We start from the raw sequence: 13,789 nt of genomic DNA, 5'->3' as shown, positions 1-13,789 counted from the left end.
AATGTACTTTTCCTTTTCAACTTAGGGGTATAATACAATGTTGAACAGTCCTGTTTAGCAAAATACATTTTCAAATTTAATTCTCTTGCTCATTCCATACGAGACGACAGTGGGCGCAGGATCCAGCTCGGCTATTTTTCAAGACCGTTTTTGAGTGGTTGCTTTCTTAATAGTGTCTGAGAGGAAGAGTTTAGCTCTATATAGAGAATGTAGTTTTTAAGTGTAATTTTTTTTCACTATATTTTGGATGTGTGTGTCAAATTTTATGTTTTCATCTACATAGATGCCTAGCAGTTTAGTATGTGAGACAGTTCAATTTTTGTTTCATTGGATGAGGTGACTGAGAGGGAGTAAATAGGATTAGTTTGGATTTACTTGGGTTAAGGAATAGCTGGGCAGTTTTCAGCCAAGTTTCTATAGGGGAGATGGACTCCTGGGTAAGTTCTTGTAGTTTCTTGACATTTTCTGTGGCATCATAAATGGCATCATGTGTGTAATTGCTATGTAAATTGTTATTCACTATGTAATCCAATGTATATACTGTCTGTTTATTTTAACTGTGGAGCTTTTCTCCCCGGGCCTCCGCTGAAAATGGACCTACATCCAGTCGGACACTCCCGGTCAACAAATTTAAATAAATAAAATAAAATAAATAAATCATCTGCATACTGTACTAGGAATGCAGTTTTACAGACTTTGTGTAGGTCATGGCTGGGTCTCAAGATCGAATCTTGTGGTACACCGACTAGGACAGGGAGGAAGTCGCAGTGAGTTAGACCTTCTTCCCTTGCTATACTGTTTTCCAAACTACTACTGAGAGACTACAAATGATAAGTGTTTACTTTCAACTGGTTTCTGCACTTTCTGCTTCACTAAAACAATATTTGTTGCATATTTGTTTGTTTAAACTGTGCAACTGTATTTTACTGCATTTTTAGATTGTTTGCTAATTGAATCCTTCTTACAACCCTAATTACTGTTCATCTGCTTGTTTTGCTCATTTTACTTGTTTATTACACTTGAAAAACACTAGCATAGACTACGTACAGGTTCCTGCTGAATCTGGTACAGTTTATGACCTTTGGAGCTCGTAAAACAGTTAATCTTTTGTGTGGAGAGGCCCCATGTACCTTTGTGGCAGGAAGTTATAGTTTGGACTGATCTAGATAGAGTTACTGTTGCAGTGCTCTGTTTGGGGCATTTTGATTATATAATTTGTACTTTTGCTGTTTCATGTTTTACTGCTTTAAAAAGCTTGTTTTTGAACCAGTTTGTGCTTCTTTGCTAAATGCTGCAATGAGATAGGCCTTCGGCCTTTGCTCTACTGTTTTCCAAATACTTGCTGAGAGACTACGGATGTTAACTGCTTATTTTAAACTGTTTTCTGCACTGATTAACTAAAACAATATTTGCTGCATATCTGTTTGTTTTAAACTGTGTAGCTGTATTTTACTGCATTTTTTAGATTGTCTGCTAATTTAATTTGAAACTGAAATTGAACTGAGTTACTGTTGCAGGGCTCTGTCTAGGTATTTGATTGGATTATATGAACTTTGTCTGTTTCCTGTTTTTCTGCTTTAAAATGTGCTTGCTTGTGCCTGTTTGTGCATCGCACACTACTGCACAAAGGAAATGATGGTTACAGACACCTGCTCTCTAGCCTCGTAAATATTACCTAAACCACAGCTCTTCATGCCTAAACCTACTAATACCTTATCCTGCTGTATTCCATCTTCAACTGTTATAGCCAGACCAAGATCATTCCTAGGACCATGAACTGTCAGTTTCCCTCCTTTTCCTCCTATTAGCCTAGTTGACATGGGTCTACTGATGCAGTATAGCAACTGCCTCATGTACACTGACAGTCCCCTACTTCTAAATCATTCCTGTACCATTTGTAGGATATGCACCTACATTATCAATCATGCAATACACAGCAATACAGAGCAGGTTGCCAGCCTACCTACCACAACTTCTACTCATGACACACAACATAAACATAGACCAATATATGCGGAGGTACTCACAAAAAAATCTGCCTAAACACCAGAGAACTCCAAAACACATACATACTAAACCAACCATAACACTCAAAACAGAAAATACACATAATGACATAAGCACAAGTGTCTCACCATCAAAGCCCATAAGGCAACGCACATCCACAACAAATATCTTAGTCATAGGAGACTCTATAGTGAGACACACAGACATCTCCTTCAGCAGACTTGAACAAGGAGAAAGTCACGGTCAACTGTCTTTCTGGTGCCAGGATTCGGCAGATCACACAGGGACTCAAGTTTCTAAACAAGAAGTACCATTATGATTCAGTCATAGTACCTGATACATACCTCCATGGACTACATGAAGAGAGACATGATTGAGCTCTCTGATTATGTGTTACAGGAAGGTATGTCCCTAGCCTTAAGCAGCATATTACCCTCGCCTAGGATGATACCACAATATAAACAGAAAATCATTGACTTCAATAATTGGCTTAGTTTCTGGTATCATTCTAAGGTGATCCAGTTTTGCTCAGCTTGGGATGACATGATTGATAGACCTTAATGCTTTGCCAGAGATGGTCTTCATCTGTTATCCCTGGGATTTCGGCTACTGGCATAGCTCTTGCCACCCCCATAGTGCCTTTTTTGGGCAATGTCACAAGGACAAAATTCCCAGCCTAAAAATGTCATCAAAAAACAACCTCAGGTTATGCTGATAAACACTAGGAGTCTTAGCATGATACTGCACTCACTGAAAGCAGTCCTCACCTTGGAAGACACTGACATCTGTGCAGTCAAGGCTGTAGAAAGCACCCCAGCAATAGTGGGTTACACCTCCCACTACACACTCAAACCATGAATGGAAAGCATGAAAACTAAAGGAGGTGGTGTATTAATAATTGGTTAAACATTATGATTCCCTAGAGATACCTCAGATGTAACTAGCTGTTGGTAGGACAACTATTCAAGTCATTGCCAGCCACTGGCCACCCATTCTACCCTACTCATATCTACTGGAATCCATCAAGATACATCCAAACACCATGGCTCTGGGTGATTTTAATTCCCATCCATTGACTGGGTAAATTACTCATGCTCAAACTCACTTGCCAAAAGGTTCCTTGAGTTCATTAATTCCAATACCCTGGACCTGCTGGTCGACACCCCAACAAGGGGTGCCAACATCCTGAGTCTGGTGCTTACCAATATGGGGGACCATTGTAACACCTCCACTGTGAGGTCTTCCCTTGTCAGATCTGACGACAAATCAGTCTCATTTGAAGTAACTATCTCACTTGACCCCCCCCCCCATCCCCAGCAACAAATAAACTAAAAAACTTCTCCAGAGCAAATTATATCTTTATAAGGGATGGTATAACTAGTCCCACTGCACCTCCCCCCTCAGATGGAACTGGCAACTATGTCAAGTCCTACACCAATGCTTTTTACAAACACCTGTATAACTGCATCAATGCAGCTATACCTGATGGGACCAAAACAAGCTCTTCAAGATAGAGCAAGCATGCCTGTTGGACAACTGCCATTAACAGGCTCTACAATAACAGGAAGGAATTTTATCCAAAAGTAAGAGGGAGCATGCACTAAACAGGAAACACTTCCTCTTTGGCTTAAACAAGCAAATAAGACTTCTTGTAAAGTCCTCTAAAGCAAATTATGAATCCAAATTAGCTTCCTCAACTAAGGACAACCATAATACGTTCTTTAGTTACATTTGTAGCCTAAAAGGTAAGACCCAGATTTGCGACAAACTGGTAGTTAATGATACCAAATACACTGAGCCTGTGGACATAGCAAACCTGTTAGCCAGCAGGTTGTGTGAAAACTTCACTCCCCTGTCCCCACCACATATACCCCATGACATTCCTTTCACCTGTCCACCACCTTGTATCTCTAAAGAGCAGGTCATACATCGTATATGCCCTCTCTAAAGCCAAAAATACAGCATCTATGGGACCTGATAACATCCCAGGCTTCATCCTACATGGGCTCCAGCAAGAGCTAGCAAAAAAATTGGGAACTATTTTCAATCATACTCCAAGCACCGACTTCAACCCAGCTTCAACCCAGCTGAACGGAAAATGGCCACCGTTATCCCCTTGCACAAGGTGGTGCTTCCACTGACCCCAAGAGCTATAGTCCTATTAGCATAACTAGCCTTATCTGCAAGGCCATGGAGTGAATCATCATGGACCTTATCAACAAAAATATAGGTAATCTCCAAACACTTGACTCTACTCAGTTTAGATTTGTCAAAAGGAGATCATGTCTTTTAAACCTGATGGACTTCTTCAAGACAGTCACCAGAGCCCTGGACAAAGGGAAAACTGCGCATACAGCCTACATGGACTTGGCCAAGGCTTTTGACACTATTCCCATTCAAACATTATTGACAAACTCACACAGTTAGGTATCAACCCTTATATTGTTAGGTGAGTCGCTAATTGTCTCATCGATAGAGCCCATACAGTCAAAATCTACCTCTAGCAGCAGACCCATAACCAGTGGTGCTCCACAGAGATCAGTCCTGGGACCTCTACTGTTTGGAATCTATTTCTCCACAGTATAAGAAAAAACTAAAGGTCTGTGGCTCACAATGTTTGCTGATGACTGCAAACTGGAAGAGGTCACAGAATTCCCACACAATGTCAACATCCTACAAAAGGGTCTTACACAAACAAATGACAGATGCCAAAGTCACAGCCTTAAACTCAATGTAAAAAAAAAAGTATTGTCATCCCTTTTGGTAAGACCGATGTTCCAGCTAACTACCGCATCAATAGAAACACCCTAAGCATGCACTCAGTGGTGAGAAACGTGGGCACACATGTTGACAGCAACCTTACCTTTAATCACCATGTCTCTATTGTGGTAAGAAGGGCATTCTATATTGCTCATCTCATAAGTAAAGGAATTACCTCCAGGATAAAAAGAAGTTATACCCTCACTGTAGTCTCCCCTCATCAGGCAAATAATTGAGTACAACACCCCTTTTAGTATGTACCTTTCCAAGTACCTAGAGCAATAGGAGAGACCACAAAGGTTCCTCACAAGGAGAATTCAAGGTCTTCACATCTCTTCTATGTTGATTGGCTGAATTCACTGTCACTTTACTCTGTTTCATACAGATTACTCAGAGGTGATCTTTGCCTTGCGTATAAGGCAATCTCTGACTCTGCTTTACTGAAAATTCTGCATATCTGTAAGTCCAGTGGCTCATGGGTTACTCTAAAGACATTAACTTGGTATGTAACATTACCACATATGTGAACAGACACCAAATTCATGTAAAGCAGAGCATTTCTTTGCTCCTCTTCAAGAGCAATCTGGCTGATTTGGATGGGTAACCATAAATTCACCCCGGGGTTCTACCTGTCTCTCTCTTGGACAGGGGCAATAGGTGCTGATTGTGAAAACAAGGCCAGAGCTTGGCTAGGCTTGTAAGGGCCCTAGGACTCTAGTAACTTCCTATGAACCTATGTCTTTTTGCCACTTGACAGCTTGAGCTCGATTTTGGAGGTAGCTATGAAATCATGATACAGCAGTGGTGTCATGACCTTTGTTATGAAGTTTGTGTAGGAGAAAAGAGTGAGTTACCCTGTCAAAGGCTTTGGATAAATCAAGAATGAGGGAAAACACTAGGTTTCTATCATTCATATTTGTGTTTACCATACTGGTGAAACTAAGTAAGGTGGTAGAGGTTGGGTTTCAATTTAAGTAATATTAAATTGGCTGACTGTTAGAATAGGTTATGAGGTGAAATGGATCTCGGTGCTGTTGTATGGTTGTTGGTATTAGGGGAGTTTTGAAGTAGTGATAAGACTGGCTGAATGAAATGAAAGTTGAAAGCACAGTTGGTAGAGTTGTTGTTAATCTTAACTCTAGGAGATGGTTGAATAGTGTGGCTGGGATTAAACAGCCAGTTTATAGAGGACCAGCATGTGTTGGGATTACATTGCAGGTCAGTGCAGTTTTTTGTTTTTTTTGTCTAACTTAATTTGAGTTTGGGGGCAGAATTTCATTATTTTTTGTTTAATTTTTTCAGCCAGGTTTCAGTTAGTACTACTATGTCTGTAACATGTAGGTTAGGCCAGGCATGGAACTGTAGTATTTTATTGTAAATGCTTCCAATGTTTATATGTGTGATGTTAAGGGAAGAACTAGTGTTATGTTGTATTGGAGGGCTGTGGTTTGTCGTGATTCAGAGATGTAGCTAGTCAACATTTGGATGGATGTTGCAACCCAAATTTTAGTTTGAGGAAGATATGTTTGTTGAAGGATAAGCATTTCTTTTTAATTTAAAATTTTTATTTTAGCTTATGAATTATGTGGTTATGTAAGTATAGGCTGTGTTTGAAAAAGTCTGTTGTATTGGGAGAGTATAAGTTGTATGCTAACTTGGGTGAATTAAGGGCTGAGTATGCAGCAGCATGTTAGATAGTACAGCTAGGATGATGGTGATGGGCTGTGTGGTATTGTGAGCAGGGCCGGCCTTAGCAGAAATAGCGCACTAGGTGAAGTAGTGGTTTGGTGCCCCTAAGCGCCACCCACACCATACTCATGAAACACCCCTTTTTGAGCCACACCCACAGGTAAGTTACTCCCCAAGAAAGCCACTCCAGTCATTTCCTTAAATTATTTAAACGCATAGGAAGAAAAAGATACCTTGTAATGTAGTTAAACTGCAACTACCTTTGCGTACATATTTCCTCCTTTAAATATCAGAGCCAGATCATGGTCAAATAGGGCCCAAGGCAGGGTAACAGACCGTCCCCCCAGAGCAGTCCCTCCTGCAGCAACCCCCTACCCCCCAAAGCAGCAGCCTCCTTCTCAGTCATTCCATTATTTGGCTATTTCTCACCAGTTACCATACACACTGTTCAAATCTATCAGTGCGCATACTGTTCTCTTGTTTGCTTCTACAGTTACAGATATTGAAATAAAATAGCACAAACAGATAGCTATTTGCTAAACAAACAATGCAGTCTTACAATGAAAACAGACTTAGCAGACTTAGCATGAGCAGTAAACTTCTCTCCCCTTGAAACTCACATTCTTTGAAATAGCAAAAAAACCCACATCCATAGAAAATGCATCTGGTCACCTTCCTGATTGTATTCAATTATATTCCTTGTATAATACAGCACCACTTGTTAGAATGTGTTTTCAATTTATAGTTTTAAACATTCTTTTAATAAACAATGAAATAAAATGTATGAACCAATAATGGCAAAATTGCCCAATTCAGAACATTTTCATCATAAAAGTCTACTCAAATGTCTGTCATTACAATCCACCAATAACTGTAAATGTGCACAATCTCTGCAGAAGTAAATGCCATCTAAATAATTCCACATTAAAGAGGTATAGGTTCATAGGTTAGTACTAGGCTAACTGCCCTTATGGGCCATTTTAAGCCAAGCCAATTACCCCATGTGAGAATCAAACCCTGCACCTTGTGTTTGTAAGGCAAACACCTTAACCATTATGCCACCCTCCCACCATGTAACTAATGAAGAGATTGCTGCTAGCAAACAGCTTTGTACTTCATTGTTTCATCTACAAAGTGCCTGTTGCCCTTTAAGAATAAACTCCATTTGTTACATTAAAAATTATAAGCTAGTAATATTGCAATAGGGAGTGGATGGGGAAACTGACAACGGGTTAAAAGGTATCGCCTCCAGAGGAGAACATTCTCAAGACTGTAGCATCCATTCCCTTTATAGTGCAACACAGTACAGTATCAGCAATCCATCTGCATAGAGTGGGAGTAGAACCCACAGCCTTTTGCATCAAAAGGCAAGTATACTAGCTGTTGTGCTACCAACAACACAAACAGACTTGGCATAAGCAGCAATAAACTTCTCTTCCCATGAAGCACTCAGCTCCTTGTAAAATTCACTTGACATTCAACTATATCTCTCAATTTTGCAGCACAAGAAATCTGGAAAACCCAAAATTTATTGGGGAGGGGGACAAAGGCCAAAAACCAAGGACACATTTTAAACATTGCTTGTATAATCTTAGAAAGTTGCTAGAATAAAATGTTTTGTGTTACCTTGCATTCCCAGAAAGATAGGAAAACTGAAAATTAAATGGCTGTCATTGTTTAGTGAATTCAACTCTGATTTGTCAGAAAACCACAAATTTTAAGAGTAACAGACCTAAAGTAGGAGCCAAACATTCTGTGAATATCTGGACAGTTGAGAGCTATGGACTCAACTCATTGGTGGTTAGTTGTAGAATGATATTTTGACAAGTTTAGGGATAGTGGAAGGGGTGGAAAAACAGGGGGTGATGTGCTGCATTGTGAAACAATATGGTGTTGAAGTGTTGCTAAGTAAGAGGACAGGGAATATGTTATGATATACAGGACAGAAGGGAGAGAGCTGGACAGCAGAAGGGGTTTTAAAAGAAATATGGGAGGGACTGCAGATAATGTGTGCAGGTGTTATAAACTAGGACTGGTTGAGCTCTGAGGTTGGTGGAGATAGGGGGGTTTAAATTTAGAGTAAGGGGGATGGGTGTGAGTGGGGGAAGGGGGCAGGACCGAACTCAAGCAGAGCAATGGTGAACTGAGTGGGTTTTAATTGCTCAGAATATTGTGGGATAGAAAACATTCAGTTAACTGAGCCAAAAGAAGGCTAGCTAACTACCTGATGTTGAAAAGGGGAGCCTGTACAATATATAATAAAGGTAAACTAAGTATTGATAGATGAGGGTTTGCATAAAATATCCAAACATGTATATTAAAAGCTGCCTACAAAGAGATGTATTAGGCTATTAAAAGTTGGGTAATGCAGTCTAATGTATGACAGGTTATAGTGTAGTATCTAATATAAAGAGCTACTGACTACATCCTTGATGTAGTGTGCATGGCTTATCCAAATACTACAGCAATGGTTTGAGTCTTCAAAGTGAAGAAATATGAATAAGTACTCATCAAAACACATATTTATTGAGGATATATATCCATAGCAGGATAGTAGATAGGCTCTCCTTGAACAGTGTACTGCACAACCCTAAATTCTTTGTCTAAGTTTTGAGGCATTAGTCCTTCCTATTGATTTACAGCTGATAAACTGAATGTCTGTTGTTTGCTAAAAATACAGCAAAAGTTCTTGCTGTGAAATTATGTTGCATTGCAGTCACCGGCTTAGCTAAGGTAAGGTGAAGGGGGCAGCTGCCCTGAGCACAAGGTCTTAGGGGGCACAATCATCATATGACAATGATGCAGAAGTACAGAACAGTGATACTGTATTTGGGAGGGTGTGGCCTAAGTACTTGGTACTTTAATTGTAGCAAGTCACTTTTATATTTGTAGTGAGTGGTTTGCTTTAAAATTAAGACAGAACACCAGATGACCTAACTACAGCTCAGATTCCAGTTACAATATGACATGACGGGCACACATTTTTTTTTTTTTATGCAATTGGTACACAGGAAAGCTCACTGGGCAGATGCCTCTTTTCAGGGGTGACCCAGGAACATTGTCTACTTAAGTGACTTGTTACAAGTCACACAGCAGGCAAATGGACATGGATGGAATCATTGTATCTCTGACTACAGGAAGTAACCATTAACAGCACAAAGGCATCCTTTGTGGTGACTTCCAGACAATAATATATTAAAGTGCCAGACAAATGAATGCATTTCTAGTAGAGGAAGATAAAAGAAAGAATGAAGGAAGGCAGTACTCTACTGATCATTACTTCCAAGACAGGCTCATGTACAATGGCACTGCTTGGAATGAACATAGCAAGCTCTGGCATTCAGAAAGAATCCCACCAAATGTAAGAGCTGTAACCAACAATCTTCAAAAAATGCAGTTCACAGACACATTAACCACAATGAGGAAGGACCTCGTTATTGGCTAATTTGCATGTCTCTTACTCATGTGATACTTGTTAGTGCTAATCACTACTTTCCTGCAGCAAGTACATCTGCCTCATGTTGTCACAGGCACTCATTTAATCATTCTCCCGCTAACATGCACGCATTCAAATACATACACATACACACACACACACACACACACACACACACACACACGCATACATACATACATATACACAGGTATACACACACACATACATACATACATATACACAGGTATACATACATACATATACACAGGTATACACACACACATATACACAGGTATATACACACATACACACATGCATACATACATACATATACACAGGTATACACACACACATACATACATACATATACACAGGTATACATGAATACATATACACAGGTGGTTTACTATTGAATTGTCGACCCTGACATGTGCGACTCGACGTGAACGAACCCAGAAATGCGATCATCACTACACCGACTCCCAGATGTGCGAACGGCAAAACCTCGCCCCTGTTCAACCCATGGTAGCATGGGTGTGGAGGTGTTGCGCGGCCGGTAATGTTGAAAGCCGAATGGGTTTCGATAGCGAACAGTAGTCGTAGTTTCAGTTCGCTAGCGAACACCATTCGCAGTTTCGGTTCGCGCAATCACGTCGGTGGGGTGGCCGTTCAAACGAAGTGCGTTCGGCTATTTAATAGTAAACCTACACAGGTATACACACACACATACACACGCACATATACACAGGTATATACACACACACACACACACACACACACACACACACACACACACACACACACACACACACACACACACACACACACACACACACACACATATCTCTTACTTGAATTGATGAAACATGGCTGATGTATCCTCTTACCCCCCTGTAAATCACAGTTGAATGCAGTCAGCCAGTAATGCCAGACATCAGAACTTCATTCTTCTCATTGCACGGAAAATGCATCCTGATACTGGAACTGTTGCTTTATTAACTTCTCAAGGTTCCAGGACTAATATTTAAACAATTCTCCCTGGTGTCATCTAGTGTTTTTCCTGGCTTTGTCCAAAAGTCTGGATTTCAACCTTTCAGAGATATTTCCAAATTAGTATTTCATACTTATTACTTAACGTATATCTAACTACTAAAGCTGCTCTATAGTGCAGAGCAGTAACCCACAGTTAATCTTAATCCTGTGCTCCCTGAGCCAAGGGTATGGGGTTTAAAACCTTTTTTGACCTTCCACTTTCATTTTTTTTCTTTTTTTTTTTTTTAACTGACTTATGGTAAAATTTGAAGAGTACCCTGGTTGTTAGGGTTAGTACAGAGGAATGACAATACAATGGTACAGGGTTCAATCCCTGTTTGTTTTTTAATGTGTTAGGGTAATATTAATGAGTGCCCCTAGTGTCTAGTGTTAACTCCCCCATATGTTTTAAAATTTCATACTGCAGCACTATTCTATTAACATTTTAAGTGACATTAGAGTATAATTTATAAAATACTCTTGGTGTCTAGATTTCCCCCATCTTGTACATCTTTCATGCAGGAAAGCTGTAGTTCTGAGAACATTTTAAGTACCATTAGAGTAATAGTGACACTTCCCTGGTGCTTTGTGCCCCTCATCAAATATTGCAGGATTTGGCCATAAGTTCAGAGTAGTTTAGATATATAACAGCACCCATGCACAGACACACACACACACACACACACACACACACACACACACACACACACACACACACACAGTCCTCCCCACCCAATCCACCTCAGTAACACATACGCATATTCACCCACACACACCTACCCTACCTATTCCACTGACTAACCCCCCTCCTGTGACCACCAAGGCAGTCACACACACCTCCACACAGACACACACTTACCAAAGAGCACTCATACCTCTGCATACACTTACACACAAAACCCATCACCACTACCTGTCTGCTAAACTCCCTGGTATTTACCTCTAAAATGATTTTAGTAATGACTGAATGCAAACTTTTGGTCAAGTTAACTAACGTGACCAGCTGTGCTAACACACACAGCTAAGCAAATGTCTGAATCACTCAGCTGCATAAATACCTTACTGCAGGTATTTTCTGGGGAAAACATATGGTCAATTAGCATTAGCTGCTCCCCAGGAATACCTTATTAACATATACCTTGGCCACAAAGATGGCCTACTGCAATTATTCTACAGACCATGTAGGATGACTGCAGTCGGCCTGTCTATGAATCAGAAATGGCTGCCAGTGTTTACAGTGTGTGTGAGGGCTTACAATGGGTGGCAGGCCTTTCTGAATCTGGCCTATAATATCCTCATGGAAAAAGCACAGCTCATAATGCCATGTAAATTAACTTTAAGCTCACTGTCCACTCCTACTGACAGCACAACATCTAACTATATGGTAAATGTAATTTTCCTAGCCTCAAGCATTGAATCACAGCAAATACTGCAATGATTGAAGTGAGCTTATGTGGGAAAACAACTAATACAATGTCTTTTTGTCTCTTGCAATTTTAGGTGTCAAAGTGCATAGGAAAAGGTAAGACATTATATTTTTTGAGAAACTCTAAAATGTTATTTGTTTTGTCAAATATTCGTGACACAAGGGACATTCAAAACGTGTTATATTATGTGCTTCTGTTTATAATCACTTCATATGACACTGGGTATATCTTGCTCTGTGTGTCATACATTTGCTTAGGTCCTGATCAGTGAAGGGGGTAGAAATGCAAAGTACAAGAGAAAAAAAAATCAGTAAGTGTAGTCACACCAGGTTTCATCTGCCTTGCAGCTGCATCTAGCTGGTAAAGCCAGAAAGTATTACTAGCAGCCAGAGTTCAAGTCTTCAGCAAAGTATGTACCCATTTCTCCCAGTGGTATTATATGTTTCATAACTGCATGCATTTCTCTTGGGAATGTGACTTTTATTGTTTGCTTACCATCATGTCGTGCATTAGGAAGTATATTCTATACAGGGGCACTCGTGGTTTTAGTTGGAAATGCAGTATGGCTTGTTAACACAGTCAACAAAAAAACATAGGTGGTTTGAATACAAGTTCAACACAAGATACTTGCAACTTTTTTCTTTGGCTCACAGAAATGTTCCTGATGGTATACCGAATTATTTTCTTCGTAGCAATTTGGAAACCATATCAGGATAACAGTAATGTTATATTTTGTACCTGTTGAAACCTAGTGTGTGCTGGACAAGAAAGATAACTAATAAAAACACATTAAATTGTTGCATTGCCATCCATGCACCCAAGAACCCATCTTTCCATCCATATGTCCACACAAGCACCCATCCTTCCATCCACCCAAGCACCCATCCTTCCATCCATCTGTACACACAAGCACCCATCCTTCCATCCATCCACCCAAGTACCCATTGTTCCATCCATCAGTCCACCCACCTATCTACTAATAAATTTATCCTTGCTTATCTTTGTGAAAATTACAAAGGTAACAAGCTGAGTGAGCAGAACAGACTACTGTTTCCAGAGCAATAATCCCAGCTAATCCCAGGGGATCCCTTGGTGTTTCCTGAAAGATAAGAAATTCAATCTCTCTAGCATATCCTGAGTCTGATTCAGGAATTCATGCAAGTGGGCTGTGTTTGGTCCAGCTGTAATGGGAGATGCCCAAGGAAACACTAAGTGCCTAAACAACCTCAACTGAATCCTGTAAGCCTAAAGGAGCAATGTCTCAAGTCCAAGATAGTCACAGTTTACCAAGACCCCCCCAGAGTGAGCAAAATTATCCTATAAAATATCCTCATTTCCACTGCTTGTTTTTGTGACCTCAAACTTTCAGTCACAAGACAAAGTTAGTGACCATTGGAGAGGGTAGGAAGATAGCTTGATTACTAAATTGAGAGCTTTC

General features: G+C 40.1%; 1 protein-coding gene across 1 annotated transcript in view; it reads left to right on the top strand.

The window, feature by feature from the left end:
- Positions 1-425: 425 nt before the first annotated feature.
- Positions 426-13,789, top strand: part of LOC122808244 (proline-rich receptor-like protein kinase PERK12) — a 134,132-nt gene continuing 120,768 nt past the window's right edge. The window contains exons 1-2 of the mRNA XM_044079207.1: positions 426-437; positions 12,425-12,446. Of these exons, the coding sequence (XP_043935142.1) occupies positions 426-437; positions 12,425-12,446 (34 nt within the window). The remainder of the gene's footprint in view (positions 438-12,424; positions 12,447-13,789) is intronic.

The sequence above is a fragment of the Protopterus annectens genome, chromosome 8.part0 (assembly GCF_019279795.1).
Source record: "Protopterus annectens isolate FY-2018-M chromosome 8.part0, PAN1.0, whole genome shotgun sequence".
Lineage (NCBI taxonomy): Eukaryota > Metazoa > Chordata > Ceratodontiformes > Protopteridae > Protopterus > Protopterus annectens.
This window is presented reverse-complemented; position numbering and strand designations above follow the sequence as displayed.